This window comes from Xiphias gladius, chromosome 3 (assembly GCF_016859285.1).
Source record: "Xiphias gladius isolate SHS-SW01 ecotype Sanya breed wild chromosome 3, ASM1685928v1, whole genome shotgun sequence".
NCBI lineage: Eukaryota > Metazoa > Chordata > Actinopteri > Istiophoriformes > Xiphiidae > Xiphias > Xiphias gladius.
Window position 1 is genome coordinate 17,051,632 of NC_053402.1, and position 17,052 is coordinate 17,068,683.

Sequence of the window (17,052 nt, forward strand, 5' to 3'; positions counted from 1 at the left end):
TTACCTTCAGACACAAAATATTTCCACTACTATGTTTCGTTAATTGTATGCAAATGTTGACTCCGTCTTTGTTCTTTCAGGTGGCACAGGATAGCCTACAGTGTGCACGAGAAGTCTGTGACCCTCTACTTGGACTGTCAGAGGGTTGAGACCTTGGATCTGCCGCGCGGGGACAGTGCTGTGGTCAGCACAGAGGGTGTCACTGTGTTTGGGACACGGCTGCTGGATGAAGAAGTATTCGAGGTAGGACTTTATCAAAGTGTAGGAGCCTCTGAGAACAGATAATCCAGTGCTTCGTTTGGGTATCACACTCTTATCCAATTCAGTTACCTGTTTTTCATTGTAGTTAGTCAAATTTTTAGCAGGGTCCAGTTGGGCTGTTACTAAGAATAACAGTTAATTTGAATGTTTCATGATCTGTGGCCACAGAATGTAGGTGATTGCCAGCAAGTGTGTGTTTCTTGCATTTCTGTGTTGAGGTAGACATAAAGACGGAGATTCAGTATGATGTGAACGTTGTGTTATTAAGTATTCATGTGAAACCATGGGAGGCTTTCACTGGTGTATTATACAATGCATATTAGCAGAATCATCTGACAAGGCGCTGTAGGGGGACGTCTTGCTGACCTAGTTTTCATTTGTGCGACTTTTCCTCTTTTTTACTTTATTTGTCAGCCTCTATAGGCTATCACACTTCTTTACATTTAACCAGACTGGGTGTATTTTATCTGTACTGCTGCTAACTTTAACATTTGTATAGCCGGCTGAGTAAAGTCATAAGTAATTGGATAGTTTGTCGATCAGATTAGACGACCTCTCCATACTGCACCAATGGCCAAGCACTGTTCATACCTTTTTTGTTTAAAATTCTTGTCAAGATCTAAAACACACCAAATATGTCAGGCCTGATTTTGGAGAAATGTGCATAAAAACGCACAAAAATAAGATATTGGATTTGAATAGTTCCCTTTATAACTTGAATGCATTACCATACATCATACTGTATATGATCTATGGAGCATTATACAGTATGCAGTTGTGTCGGTGAAATTGTGGGATAAACAGAATATAAATTTTATTTGCTACTGTGGAATACACACACACACACACACACACACACACACACACACACACACACACACACACACACACACACACACACACACACACACACACACACACACACACACACACACACACACACACACACACTTTTAAAGCTGCTTAGGAAAAGATTTAAAGGGAAAATCACAGTTCAGGAGGCTATGGGGTGACAGGGGTGTCCTGTCAATCAAGTTCCGCAGGAACAAAGCAGTGCCGAGGAAAAGGAGTTGTTTTGGAGGGAGGCATGTTGTTCAGACATGCCCAGCCTCGTCACTTCCATTGCAAAGCCAAGAAATGAAACCTTTCTTTGCTTTATGATTTGTCAGTTAGATCTGTTGGCTATATATGCATTGACGTGAGCCTGAATGGGCCATCTGGGCATTTGGGCGTTAAGAAGCATGTTTGACTGTTTGATCATGTCTTCTGATGATCAGGACTTATCGTCCTGCAGGAGATATACTTGCTTCTTGTGGCTGCGCATGTTGGGCTTTTTTTTTTTTTTATCAGTGAGTAGCCAAGGACATGTATCACAGAAAAAGTTCTTGCGTTTGTCTTTCCAAATTGCATTCACCTGGGAAATTTGATCATTTGATCCTGTTGAAGTGCACTTCAACAGTTTAACACATTAGACTATGTGTCCACACATGTATCAATATGCAGTACAAAAAATGGAAGCACAAGAAGCTTCTTTTCGCAGTTCAGTAACCTTTATTGTCGTAAGTCATTCTCTGTGCTTCCAGTGACAATATGCAACCCCTGCTCCATTGTCATTCTCAGTGAGGCCCCACTCTAAATCTCTCACCCAGAGCATGAAATAAAGATCAGCTCAAGCCCCTTCCCCTGCTACGTCCTCAGGGCTCTTTGTCTGCTTACCAATGGAGCGAGAAAGAAAAGGAAATATATAGAGAGATATACGGTATTATATATATAATATAATCTTCCCAACCCTCCTTCCCCTCAGTGTCCCAGAAATATGCCACAGTCTGCAAAAGGGAACATAATGTAGTTAAACTTTGAGAAAGCACAGAGGGAGGGTTGTTATTACTCCTTATTGGTCTAATAGACAGAAACCACAGCCTCCTTCACTTTCACCAGGAGAAAACCAGATGTCCTTGGCCCTGACAGGTGAACACCTACTACTTTTAGGTTTGTGTACTCAGTAACCACCCCCCTAACCTTGTCCACACATTAATTTTATTTACCCTATGTCCTAACCTAACCTCAGTTGCCCCAGCCATGTTGCTTTATGATCCCCTCTCAGGCAGTGACGGGCTTTACAGTTTTCAAATTACTCTATATCCCACTCCAGTTAAGAAATGTGTCTCCTTGTGGGCTCTATAAATTCCCCTTTTCAGAAGCAGTGGAGACCATTTAATCTTTGTCCATACTCCAAAAACACTCCCATACCCATATACAGTATATCATCCTATGTGAAGAGTTGTGATAATGATATGAGTAATAGTTGTGATGACTAAAACCCTTCAGACTATCTGTTGATGAGATCCATCCTTTAGTCACGTCCATGCACTTTATCGTCATCGCGGTAATGTTTTTAGTTTAGTTTGAATTTAATTTAATCTAGAATTGAGTCTTAATATATTGTTTTGGTGAACCTCACATTTAACAAAAAATGGAAGGAGTCAAATGATTTTTTTTCTGTTTTAGATTTTTCATTGATACATGCGATGGTAAAATATGAATTTCATTGTGTACATTTATGTATCCATAGCCATAAGAATGTATGTCTGGCTGTGTATATTTAAGAATCAGTGTTGTATACCTCGAGTAAAGCTGGAAACAGGGGAGGACAGATTAAGCAGCCTGACCTCTGGGCCTCTATTCCCAGGCCCTGGTTCTGGGGTGGAGGCCAGTGTTCCGGCCCAGTTGTCCCAGCGTGGGAGCTCAGTGTGGGAGCATGGGGACCGTGGTCAGCCACTAATGTCTCTATTGCTTCCAGATTGCCTATAAATGAATACAGAAGTTTGGTGTCCAAACTCTACAGTCTGCTTGCATTTGCAGTGAAGCAAACATCAAACTGTCCACAAGTCTGGTTGAGCTCCTACTTGGCTGCTGCGTGCCCTGTGTATGTGCCTAAAACACACTGACTGCTTAGATAAGATCCAGCCCAGCGTTTATTTGTTAGGAAATTCAGATCCTTCTCGTCTCGATTAGTACTGGAAATAAGAAATGTTTTTGGCTCACTGTTATAGGCATGTTGAAACCATGACTTGTCAAGCATATCACTAAAGGGCAGCTTTATTTCAATGTTTAGCAACCCCATCGATTTATCACACAAATCGGAGAAGCACATCACATCAGTCAATGTCTGTTTCAGTCATATTTTAGCCCTGGTAATGACTTATGTCTGATGGTGGTCATATGTTTTTGCTTATTTGTGAGCATCTGTTGCACTAAGCAAGTGACGAGTATCCACAGGCTGTTCCATTACAGTGAGCTTGTTTGTTGTAAACGTCCGGTTACTCCCTAACCCACATGAGTTTGTGACTCACACGAGACCGCAAGATATCTTGTGCCTTAATCAGGATCTGATTAAGGCACTGCAAATGAGTGGGCAGTTCCTCATATAAGGTCTAGTTGCTGGTGATTTGGTAAAGCGGTATGAGTGTTGGTTAGCTGGCACCAAACACCTTATCGCAGACGGCAGGGAAAAGCAAGGAGGTCACTCTGAAACGCTAGTGAACCTTTGCCAGTAGAGCCATGTGTGACCTCATGCAGGATGTTTGTGAGCCCTCAGAAATTTGTGGATTCAGCTGAGGTGCTTTCCTTTTCAGCACGTCCTCCCGTCCTCTTCAGATGTCCTTGCCCCATCCTAAATGGAGAGTGGCAGAGCACACATGGTTTTGGGCAACACTTTACTCAGCAGAGAGCCCCTGCTAGGCAAGAAAAACAGGAAAACTTCTCTGTGAAAGTGTTGCCTTTGATGTCAAATTGAGATTGGATTAGATTGGATTAACTCCCTGTTGCATTTCTCTCTCACTCGCTCTCTCTCACCTTGGAGTGCAATAATTTCCTTTGCTTGACACTGGCTTTTTGCCAGAACAGGAAGAAAAAAGGATAAGTGGATAACAACTCCTTTCATGTCGGACGTATTAAAGCATAAATGAGTGTTTCAGCAGTCATTCCTAGGTTTACAGTATTGTGTACGGTGATCCAGACTTTGCGTGGGCACGCATTGCTTACAAGGCATGATTTGAGCTGTATTAGACAATATACAGTATATCTGGTGGCGGGAAACGGAGAAGCGATATGTTTTGATTTATTTCACCTCTGGCCGCTAAAGCCTAATTAAAGAGATTACAATGGAACTATAATTACCACAACATCAAGCAGTTAATCTGATTTAATTCATCACAAATGGCTGCCCAGCTGTCCCTGGATAACATTTCACCCAGTAATATGTTTGCAGTGGCCTGTCAGTTACATAGATTCATATTACTAATGTAATCTAAACCTTGTCAAACATTGTGCCATGGGGCGCCCTGCATTTTGGTTCCTGGTAAATTGAATTGAATTACTTTCTGACTTGTGTCTCAGAGAGAATTAGCACTGCTGCTCACAGATATTTTCAATATCATTTAATTTTTTGTATATATATATATCTATATATATCTTTATATATTCATATATATACTTGTTAATTGACAATTTTGTGCCTTAAAACATCAACTGACAATGAATCGATTGACGATGTGAGGCCACTAAAGCCAACAGAGGCTCTGGGCTCGGCGCTGCAGGGTCCAGCAGCGCTGTCTCTGTGCATGTTTGTATATACACACTGGCCACACCTCCAGGGCAGCATGGGAAGTGAAAGGTCCTGACAGGGGGGTGAGAGAGCGCTATTTGACTGTTTTGTGTGCACAGTCAGGGCCCTCCTGGAGTTATGAAACACAGAGAAGCAATAGTCAGTAGCAATTGTACCAACAGTGGCAGTTTGATGATGCCGCTGTGTTACACTTTTCTTTACATCTAGGTATGCAGCCAGTTTTGTTGTTCTCATAGTGTCTGTGGTGTTGTAGTTTATTGTTACAGGGTCAGTCCTCTTGTCTCTTCACTATGCAGTAGCAGCTAATGAATGTGTCACTGCTCCATTGGGGTTATTCTGTTTTTCCTCTACTTCTGGCTTTATAGCATGACACTTCTCTACCTTTCTGTCTGCTTTGTCTCGTTTATTTTAGGGAGATATTCAGCAACTGCTGATTGTGGAGGACGCCCAGGCTGCTGCCAACTACTGTGTCAACTATATACCGGACTGTGACACTGCTTTGCTCTACAACAGCCCAACCCTGGACCTGCAGGAGGTTAGTGCTGCCACCAACAGGAGGCATTGCCCACTGGAAAAAATAATGGAAATCTTGATGCTGTTCTTTGACAGTTGATGTGATGCATAGCCTTAGGTCACCTCAATTTACTGCAGACACAGACTTGGATTTTGTTATTTAAACTCAAAGGCCTGGAAATAATTTTTATTTATGTTTAATTGTTCAATAAGATAAAATTCTACCTCTTATACTCATGTCAGGTCCCTTTGGCTGCTAAAGTGGGCTTGCAGAAGCCCTTACTTGACAGCCAACCAGTAAAAGGATCACAAGCATACCTATCAATAGATCTATGTGTCCCAGAGACTCTTGTTCATATAATTTACAAGCAGACATCAGCCCCAGCCAAGAAGAGGTCTGAGTATAGTGCAAATGTACTGAGTGTTTGCAAAAAGATCAGTCAAAGTACGAGTGTCTACTTTCAAATGCGGTCAGCAGTGGAGCATCATACGCTCAGGTCTTCCTTTGAAAAGGGACACACACACACACACACACACACACACACACACACACACACACACACACACACACACACAGACAGACAGACAGACAGACAGACAGACAGACAGACAGACACACACACACACACACACACACACACACACACACACACACACACACACACACACACACACACACACACAGAGCCAAGAGCCTATAACTCAAACATGATATAATAGCTTTTCTCCTCCTCAAGGCGTGTATAAAAATGAATCAATCATGGATATAAATTACTGTATATTTCTTTTCTGGTGTGTGAAAAATAGAGATAAGGAGGATGAGGCAGTCAGAAGAAGAGAAGCAGACAGATGTGAGCGTGTGTGTGTGGCTGGGCTTCAAGGAATACATACTTTTTAACTGAACATTTAAATGTCTTATTTATGGGTCTATTTTTTAAGTGTATGCTTCGTACAAACACTTTTATGGGTACACACTTGTGTGAGTGCATATGTGTCTGCATGAGACTCTTGGAAATGCTCCCAGCACGGTCCATTATTGGTAGTGTGAGGTCATTACGATAGTCATCCAGCTGGCTTTTATAGAACCACAGCTGAGCAATGAGCTCTGAATCCAGAACCTGTCAGCATCTGTCACCCCAGTGACCTACTTCTCATCATTTTCCCTTACACACTGACCTTGTTTACAAGTTGATCTAAATCACATCATCAGTGTTTTTAAGAGACTGGGCCTTCAATGTCATTTTCAGGTAGAGGCCATTCATATGACTGACATGTAATGGGCATCCCTCTGGAAGATGGTACAACCCATATTTGCTCACTTGAAGAGCAAGAGCTTGCAATGAGCACCTCTATAGAATCATAGACTCTGACCACACAAACAAATGTGTCTTTTGCTTTGACAAAGAGGAAACAATTCTACATTTGTTCCTTCTCATATCATGTTTGCTTTAGGCTTTTACCAGTGGGAATAATAGAAGTTGTCTAACTCTATAAAGGTGTCACAGGTCCTATATGCATCACTTTACTTTCCTGTTGCAGGTTTTTTTCTTTCATTGTACCTTCATTCACAACAGTGTTTGTTTTTTCTCCATCCTCCACCTGTGCTCTCATCTTACGTTCCTCTTTTTGATAAAGAACTCCCAAGTTGGGTCTGATGCCTTGATGCAAAGTGACCAGCAAGATGAAACAAAGGAGGTCTCCAAAAAGGACAGGGGAGGCAAAAAGAACAAAAAGAAGAGAGACAAGGGCTCTAAAGGCAAACGTAAAGGCAAGGGCAAGAAGGGATCCAGAAAGAAAAAACATGAGGAAGGTCTTGAGGATGGCTTCCTCAGAGTGTCCACTACACTGCCTGAGTACCTATCCCGAGAACCTTTTCCTACAGAGTTGCCAGAAATTAAGAGCATCCAAGAAACTCTCATTCCCACTGAAGTCTTCGACAGGAACCTCATGGAGATGCCCACGCACGAACCTGACTCAACAACCAAGAGCCCTTCTGTGGTACCCAGTGCATTGCCTGAATCAGTGGTTACTGAGGAGGTAGACAAGTTTACCTGTAGATGCCCTCCAACTTCACCCCTCCTGCCATTTGCACTTCTAACCGAACACTCCCCTAATACCTCCTAACAATAGTGAGCACCTCTTCCCTCTCCAGTTGCTTTCCACCACTACCACTAACCAGTACCATCTTAATCATCACCTCCTCTACATCCCTACCAGAAAAAAAACAGAGAATGCATCTTAAATGAGAAAATATGATGATCTCACTTTATGCCTTCTGGCTGTGTGTGCATGTTTTTTGTAGGATGTGCACTTGAACATGCATACTAGTTTTTCAAAAGGCATGGTAGGCATGGTACATACAGTATATATTTTCCTGAACGCGGACTTATAAAATGAATATTTGGTTCATTGTTCATTCAAAGTGAACGTGTTGCTCAGACACCATCTAAATTGTTTAAATCAAACTGCATATGTTATCATGAATATCTCACAACTGTAAACTTTTTTTTGAAATCCTATCAATTTTCAGCTCCACACAAACAAGGAATCTCTCCTCCATGTTTATTATTTGCTAATTTGACAAGTAAACTAATTTTTCAGGCTCATGCTGTTTCTGTAGCTGTTGCCGTGTCTGTCACGCTGTTACATGAATCTGATGTAGTCCATCAGCTAATTACACTCCAGCATTGTAATTAACTGCACACCCATCAACCTGTATTCTGGATAATCAACACATTGCCATAAAACCCACCTGTTTTGCTAACATTCATACATTAAAAAATGTGCCTTTACTTTGAGGCACTGTTCACTAATGAGAAGTACCTGGTGTCCTGTGGTTCATCTTTGCTAGGACTCATTTAAGCACATGTGTTGGCTTGCAGGTGAAAGAGCCAGAGAAGAAGCCAGTGGTGGAAGACTATGGAGATGACCTTGACAGAGACCTCTATGATGATCTCTCAGTTTCCACGGTAACAGTGGGCCCAAATGTTACTGAGTTTGAGGTAGGTTAAATGCAAATACCAGAGATGTCTTTACCTCAGCACAGAAACACTGAGAGGTTATTTTAGTATTCACTATACCCATCACTAATGATGTTTTCATTCCTTAACAGGTTCTTGAATATGAAGATTACAAGAATGACACAGAGTCAGAGTATGAAGAGTATGAAATATATGAGGATGGTTTTGACTTTGCAGAGCGGGATAGAGCGGAGACGTGGGATGGAGAGGTAAATCTCAAAGGGAACTCACACACGAACTAACTGGTCACGTCTTCAATTGCCTGTGTCAATTGTTTTCTAACAATCCACATCTATTCATCTGTTTCTCCACCTCAGGCTAGCCTCAGAGCAGAGAAAGGCCAGAAGGGAGAGCCAGCTATTATTGAGCCGGTGAGCTGCTAGAGGCAGTTAATGAATAGTCTCGTAGCTTTAGTTATGAGCATGAGAATAGGTTGATACTCTCCTAATGTACATTCCATTCTATCTGTGCTTGTTTCTAGGGTACTTTAGTGGAAGGACCCCCAGGTCTACCAGGGCCAGAGGTAAGCCTATCCTCCGCCTGAAACCAGGAGAAGATGGAAATTTTAACTGTTGTCTCCATTTTGCGATAGGATGTTAAATAATGTAACAGTCCAGATGTGGTGCAAAATGTTGAGAATTTTGGATCTTAGCCATCAGGTTGCAACTGTGGTTTTTACATTAAAGTAAACATGGTTTTTACACCCAAAAACGTATACTTGTATACTTCTACTGACACAACATGAAGTGGCCTCTGAAAGTATATCATTACAAAAAAGTAAAACGATTTAGATTCTAAACTAGATGAGTAAATAAAAAGGGCTTAATGTCAAGAATTTGCAGGGTTAGAATATAGCAAAGAAGAAGATAATCATTTAATTGAAAACTAAATTACAGTATGCCAAAGCTCTTTAATGTATGTTTGACTGCTGTGAATATGTCCTTCACAGGGGCTTGCTGGCCCAGCTGGCCCAACAGGCCCTCCAGGACCCAGGGGAGATCCTGGTGAATTGGTGAGTGTGGCCTAGGATGTGGACTCCTTGGCTGAACATCCAGTGGGTTAATTTTACTTCAATTTGACCCTTTCACTTGAGGAACAGGGTTTTGGGTGAGACTGCAACCTCAGTTTGAAACATGTCCATGGGATCACAATGTTCTGGTTTACTGAACGGAAACCTGCTGGACTTCAGGGACAGATGTTGACTCACACATATTTGACTGGATTTTCTTACTCTGTGTGTGTGAGATTGCTCAAATGAGGGATTCATCACAATGGAACATACTCCAACACACACACATACACACACAAAGACAAATGCTCTGGCATTTCCCAGTAGTTGATGGTCTTTATCATTTTTGCTCTCTAAAGATGATGATGGCAGTTTATTACCATGCAGATTCCAATGGCTTGCAAGCAGATGATCAAATGGAATATATTTACAAATAATTAGGCAATACATTACAAACCATAAATAGGAATAATCGTCAAATTTTACCCTGAAAAAAGTAACTGAAATGACAATAATAAGTGATTATTTATTACATTTAATACTATTACAGCCAAATTTACAATTCATATAAAGATGAAATAATCATTCTAAAACCATCTAGTGTAAATGTAACACCACAAGTTAAGTGAAACCTATGACGTTAAAACTGCTCAATTCATTTTTGAAATATACGCTTTAATACATAATGCCTTTGTATGGTATAGTTTAAAAGCAGCAATAGCCTCTATCTCCTCCTGAAACACAAGTATTGTATGTATTACATGCGAAGGAATCGAAGAGAAGAGCGAAGGAACTCTCCCCTGCCTCTGTTCATGCTACAGCATGAGGCTGTTGAATGCACTTAAGCCTGTTCTCCAGTGACTGACACATATGAATGAGCTCACGTCTTTAAGGCATTATGTAATACTTATGGAGACATCCTGTAGACATTTAATGCTACAGCTACAACATTAAACCCATTTACCCGTTTTAATGTTTTGGCTGAATGGTGTGTGTATATATGTATATACACGTACATACATACATACATAATAAATCAGTAATCTGATTTCATACAATCTTTATGACTCATTTCTACACTGAATGACTTGTTGAAATGGTTATTTACATTGTGTAAACAAAAGATAAGGTATTGTGTGTGTGTATGACATGCCATGTGGAAATAGAGTAAAGCTTGTTTTTACAGTGATTAGATTGCAGGGATGTTTTTCTCTCCATTTAAACTCTCTCTCTCTCTCTTTCTCACACACACACACACACACACACACACACACACACACACACACACACACACACACACACACACACACACACACACACACACACACACACACACACACACACACACACACACAAACACAAAGTAGCCAATGCTTATCCCTGTCCTATCTTTTCAGGGTCCTCCGGGACGTCCTGGTCTTCCAGGTGTTGATGGGATTCCAGGCCCTCCAGGAACCCTGTTGATGCTACCAGTAAGACCTTAAAGCACACTCATCCATGTTCTCACACACACACACACACACACACACACACACACACACACACACACACACACACACACACACACACACACACACACAGCAAACCTTTTCCCAGAGTGGTGTAGTGGTATGACCACAAGGGGGGGCTGTGTGATTGAACTTCATTACATTTGGGAAATCCTGCGGAACTGACTCCACCTTTTCATTGCCTCCAGTTCCAGTATGGAGGTGATTCCCAGAAGGGACCAGTGGTGTCTCCCCAGGAGGCACAGGCACAAGCTATCCTGCAACAGACCAAGGTACACTTAACAGAAACCTGTACACTGTTGTCATCGTGCCATACTACACCAATCGGTGTATAAAAACTGTAACTGTGACATTTTCTTTATTCGCTGTCTGATGGCCATTTTATAACATATTAAAAGCCGAAACAAAGTATGCAGCATGAATAAACCACCCAGTTGTGTTTTTCTTCCAGCTGTCACTGAAGGGACCTCCAGGTCCAATGGGTCTCACAGGGCGACAAGGCCCACTGGTAAGCACTCCGCTGTCCTTGACCAAATTTCCATCATACCTCAAGGGCTCCTGCAGCCTTTAACCTCAGCTTCACATTATGGCTGACCAGGCACAAGCTCTACTGTCTCCCCACTCTAACCTCATCATTATGCATGCTTAGTATTTCCAAATGTCTTGTGGAGTCTGCCCTCATTTATGAAAAAAAAAAAAAAAAAAATTCACCGTAGGGTTGCAAAAAAATGAACAAATTTTAAAGATTATTTGTTTTTAGCTAAATTTTATTTTTCTTTTTTGATGCTAAATTTGAATGAAGGGTTGAATTGCTTCTGTAAATCGTGTCATTCTTTAATTACCTTTTGCTTTTATTTTTGCAGGGTGCTCCAGGTCCCACTGGGCTCAAAGGAGACAGCGGATACAGTGGCCCTCCTGTAAGACCAGACATTATTCCCACCTCACTACTAGCTTCCTTCATACCACTCCCTTTCTTTGTTGAACCACTGAATTCCTTTTGTCTTCTTGCCTTCCTTTTACACCTTTTTTCCCCATTTGTCTTGCCCTCTTCCTTCCTCAAACAGGGAACACGTGGGTTGCCAGGCCCTCCTGGAATGAATGGAAAGACTGGAAAAAGGGTGAGATACCTTGAGTATTGCAAGTGCCCACGCTGAAAACCTCTGTATCTACATCTTGTATTAAAAGCATACTGTGCCTGATGTACTGTAAAGCAGAATCTTTTTTAACTGGATTTTGCGTGTCATAGGGGCGTGCAGGAGTGGATGGAGGTCGTGGAGCTCCAGGTGAAACAGGCTCTAAGGTAAGCTTTTAGAGATCTCATTGCACTGCGTTCCAGCAGTGATAATCTCATCTAGCTGCTCTGCTATGAGCTGCACCAAGGACCCGCTGATTTTTTTGTCCCAGCAAAGTATTTACGTGTTGAGTTTCCTTTAATAGTTTCTTGTTCACATGAACACAGCACTATCACACGTGTTTAGGCAGCAAGGTCTTGTGCGATAAAAAACTATCTCCACTTGCAAGTGTAAGCCTTTAGGTATCCAGCAGCCCACATCTTATTATATGTATTGACAATGAGGCAACTCAATACCTAACAGCTGCAGGAAGAGCTTAGTAAATAAATCAGGCTCCCCTGATGCCGCTCTGACAGAACAGCAGAGTCTTTATCAGTCAAAGCAGCATTTTAGCATACCTACAGCTAATCTTAATGCTTCCTCTCCCTGACACACACTCAGAGCAGCTCTGCCAGGAGAGACTTTCAGTACAATTCTGCTAATGTCTACATACTATCGTATGTGTGTGTTTCAGGGTTTAATGGTTCTCTATTACTTCTCAGGGTGACAGGGGTTTTGACGGCCTGCCAGGTCTCCCAGGAGACAAGGGACACAGAGTAAGTTAGATTTGGTAACTTAACATTATCACTGTATTCATTTAGTCATTCAGACACTAACCCACCATCACAGCATGCATAAATACCCTAAACATCATATAGCAGGTGTTTATTTGCATATTATGATCATGATGATTGTTCTGATTTCTGTGATTTAAGTGTACACTGAAAAGCATCTGCTTAATGTTGCTCCACATCTCCATGTTGCTCTAACTATCTTGAGGATTGTGGCTAATGCTTTTATCTTGTAGGGGGACAGAGGAAAGCCTGGTCCTCATGGACCTGTTGGAGAGCCAGGAGAAAAGGTGAGTGCACAGTATCTACTAAAATTTACTTGCAACAAACACAGTCTAGAAAACGCACCCTACAGCGGTGCTTTGTTTTTCCTCATTTCTTTCCCATCACACAAGGTTAAAAGGGAAATACTCTCCGGATCAATGAATCAATTCTACAAACCATTTAGACGGAAAAGCACCACAGATCAAAGCAGGCCTTGCTGAAATGAAGTGATAAACTCCTGAAACTTTAATTCTGCTATGCCGGGCTGAGTTCATTCAGTATCAAGGTTTGCAAAAGACATGAAAGCTAGGCAGTGCATCCCTGACATAGAATTGAAAATATGAAAGATAGATGCTCTGTCAAGATAATATCTATCCACGCAGGCGGGCGGATGAAGTTTGAGAGAACGGCCTATTAGTCTTTGCTCGAAGATAGTTGAGCCTTATCTGTCAGGCAGTGAATTTCTTTAATGAGCTATTTTAACAGATTTTGTCTGTGGGGATATAAATGTATCCCCCCTGGGGCTGACTCAAAGAGATGCATAAGGTTTATGTGTTGAATCTGTTTCTTTGTCATTTCAGGGATCTGATGGACCTGTGGGGCCAAGAGGGCAACCAGGTGAACCTGTGAGTAACCACATCTGGAAGAACCACACTCCTCCCTCATAATGCACACACATAGACAACCACATCACAGCACACCTCCACATTAACATATATCAAGGTTATTGTTTCTCTACATTAAAAATATTTAATGTAAAAACTAGATTTATTAAGTCTTTGCTTTGAGTTCTCAGAAATATACCTTTTTCTAAGTGTAGAATCGTAGGAACAAGTGATTTCCACATCAAACCCTGAGGGGATTGCAGGCGATCACTCAACTTAAGCTCCAGCAGACGTTCTAGCCAAATTCCCACAGAAGACCTTTACAAATACAAAATCTACTGCTCATATTGTACATGTACAATAGAAACACTGCTAAATATTTTACAATATACAACAACTATGAAAAAGTTGGACAGTCAAACCTTATTAAAGCATTAATGCCAGAGTGTTCACCCTGGCATTAAGAGAGAAAAGGCCACCGAAAAAAGTTGTGCAGTTTGAACACAAATATATATAGTGGCATAGCATGCTAGCATATTCAGATTCTGTCATTGAGATTTTACCTGCAAAGTAACTTTGGATCATTGAGCGACCACAAAGATCTAAAGAGCACTGTTGGAGAAGCTGTCATTTTTTTCCATTGTGTCTTTGCGGTGCGCACTGGTTGATTAGTTATGACTCACACGCTAGCTTTCTCCCAGTAGGTGAGGTTGGGGCTCAACAGGGCTCTGTCCCTCCTAATGGATCGGGTGCAGGAAGAAATAGAGTGCCATAAAACATATTAGGAAAGCTGTGTTAAGCTACAAAGACACAGAAAAGGAGAAGAGTTGGCTGTTTTGATGAGAGAGAGGGAGCAATGGTAAAAAAGAGACGAGAGACAAACTCAATACAGAAATTTGGTTGTTGGTGAACGAGATAAGAGAGATGGAGAGGGGAAAGAGGAATGAGAGAGATTCGGAGGGGGAAGAGATAAAATCCTGGCCTGAATGATTATATTTCCATATCAATCACTTCCCAGGAGATCACAGATGTAGCTTTGGAACAGGTGGCTTGGCCAGCCTACAAAGAGGGAGTCTGACAAAAACAGAGCACACCAACACACTCGTGCAAGTAGAGACTAGCACAGTCTCTGTGGCTAACACATACAAAACCAGATGCACACACACACACACACACACACACACACACACACACACACACACACACACACACACACACACACACACACACACACACACACACACACACACACACACACACACACACACACACACACACACACACAGATTAAAATACGTTATCTTTTTCTCTCTGTTTTTCACTCTCTGTCTCTGTAGTTCTGATTTATGATTTAGTATTCCACACTCACTCCATCTCATCATGAATGCAGGTTAGCTGCTGACGATTTGCTGTGTTCTGTCTCCAGGGTCCTCGGGGGCTTGTCGGGCCAAGGGGGCCACCTGGCCCACCTGGCCAAACGGTAAGTCAACATTGTCTTGATTACAAGATCAGAGCTATTCAGTCTCTTCAACTCCATAAAAGGTCCTCTAGTGCATGGACACATCGATATGTCACTGAAGATAAACAAGGAAGCTATTGAACTGTCTCATTTTTGAACGTACTTTGACAATTCACCCAGTATTTTCTGACATCTTGTATGTGTGCATTTTTATCAGGGTATTCGTGGAACTGATGGAGTACAAGGGTCAAAGGGCAATCTGGTCAGTCCTGCTACCTTCATCAACAAATTATCTCATCCCCATAAATACCCTTATATACCGCTGATGACTATAATATATGTTAAGATAGTTTTCCATGAAAATGAGTATGCAGGTGTTTTTGAAAGGGATCTAAGCCACAGAAACATCAGGTTGAGTGTCTTACTCTGGCCTTCTAATGAACTTTTTAACCAGTCAGGTGATGATGAGCCCATGACAAACATCATGTGAAATGTATGACTACCAGTGTTTCGTGTTCTCAGGGTCCACCTGGAGAGATAGGGCCCCCAGGTCAACAGGGAAATCCAGGAGTACAGGTACTGTACCCAGACAAAAACAACTGGTCTATTGCTGTGAGAGTTAATCCACTCATTTGCTCTCTTTCACACACAGACACTTTTATCTAATTTTTCAATTTTCGTTGCATAAAAACGTCCTGTTTCTGATGATTGAGGGTTTTCTTGCTCTTCAATAGGCTTTAAAAATTCCCTGGCCTTTGGCATATGAAATACTTTAGCAATCCAACTGGAGTGACACTAAAATGTATTCAAAATACAAGGCTGTTTTTAATTGTTCCTTAGGAGAATGTTTTTTGGAGATACAAGATTTTCACCCCACATCATCAAAGTGTAAATTTAAAATGTTGTCAGAGACATTACAGTCATATAAAAAAGAGTTTATCGTATTTTTGGTTTTTCAGCATGTCAGCAATCTAATCCTAGCTACCAGCTGCCACAAGGACATCCACACATACTGCTCATGACTCTTACATACACATACGCCATATGCACACATACACAGGCTCAAGCAAAACCTCAAACTCCTAGTCTTGTGACACTTAACCTGATTGAAGCTTTGTTCTGGTCCAGGGCTTGCCTGGTCCTCAGGGTCCCATTGGATTGCCAGGAGAGAAGGTAGGTAGCATGTCTCTCACCTAATTCCAGAATTAAAGCTGTGACCTTGTGACCTCTTTCATCACACACCCAGGAGAGGCTGGCTGAGCAGGACAGTACAACCCAGACACTTCTGGCTCCCATTCAGACAAAGACAAGGCTAGACAGGAAATCAATACACAAAAAACACACACACAGGCATAACAGACACTAGGGACAGCCTTGAACGTTGCACTTCATGAGGCTAGACTGATCAAAGAAATAATTGGTGGACTTAGTCATAAATACAATATGTTTGGTAGAGGAGCAGCAAAGTTCGAAATGCGGTCTCTTAGGGATGAGTTGAGGTGTTCTATCATATCTGAAGCTCTACTACAGTATTCATACCTCTCTCTGTCCTCTACAGGGTCCCCAGGGGAAACAAGGCATGCAGGGACTATCAGGCATTGATGGCCCTCCTGTAAGTTCACGCAGACACACAGATACACAAATGCACGCCTTAGCACAAATATACATAAACAAGCATGCATCAATAGATACCTTTGCACATCCAGTATCTATGTACATATACATAGAGAGCGCAGTTGAACTTGAGTGACAACTCTGTAACATCAGTTGATTTACTAGAAGAGTCTGCACTTCAAACTGCTCGGGTAGTTCATTGTTCATATGTTTTTTGACAAAACGGGTAAAATATACGTACATACATAACTATGTGCAAGCAAAAGCCT

General features: G+C 41.7%; 1 protein-coding gene across 2 annotated transcripts in view; it reads left to right on the forward strand.

Annotated features, from left to right (window-relative positions):
- Positions 1–17,052, forward strand: part of col5a3a (collagen, type V, alpha 3a) — a 50,819-nt gene that overhangs the window by 10,607 nt on the left and 23,160 nt on the right. Inside the window, exons 4-25 of one of the 2 annotated variants that reach the window (XM_040157418.1) lie at positions 81–243; positions 5,301–5,423; positions 7,037–7,438; positions 8,284–8,403; positions 8,514–8,630; positions 8,739–8,792; positions 8,903–8,944; positions 9,371–9,433; positions 10,828–10,902; positions 11,127–11,210; positions 11,390–11,446; positions 11,802–11,855; positions 12,003–12,056; positions 12,185–12,238; positions 12,773–12,826; positions 13,078–13,131; positions 13,687–13,731; positions 15,137–15,190; positions 15,387–15,431; positions 15,692–15,745; positions 16,298–16,342; positions 16,728–16,781. In XM_040157418.1, coding sequence (XP_040013352.1) covers positions 81–243; positions 5,301–5,423; positions 7,037–7,438; positions 8,284–8,403; positions 8,514–8,630; positions 8,739–8,792; positions 8,903–8,944; positions 9,371–9,433; positions 10,828–10,902; positions 11,127–11,210; positions 11,390–11,446; positions 11,802–11,855; positions 12,003–12,056; positions 12,185–12,238; positions 12,773–12,826; positions 13,078–13,131; positions 13,687–13,731; positions 15,137–15,190; positions 15,387–15,431; positions 15,692–15,745; positions 16,298–16,342; positions 16,728–16,781 — 1,867 coding nt within the window. Of the gene's footprint in view, positions 1–80; positions 244–5,006; positions 5,096–5,300; positions 5,424–7,036; positions 7,439–8,283; positions 8,404–8,513; positions 8,631–8,738; positions 8,793–8,902; positions 8,945–9,370; positions 9,434–10,827; positions 10,903–11,126; positions 11,211–11,389; positions 11,447–11,801; positions 11,856–12,002; positions 12,057–12,184; positions 12,239–12,772; positions 12,827–13,077; positions 13,132–13,686; positions 13,732–15,136; positions 15,191–15,386; positions 15,432–15,691; positions 15,746–16,297; positions 16,343–16,727; positions 16,782–17,052 lie in introns of those variants that run through there. The other variant, XM_040157427.1, reaches the window with a different exon arrangement.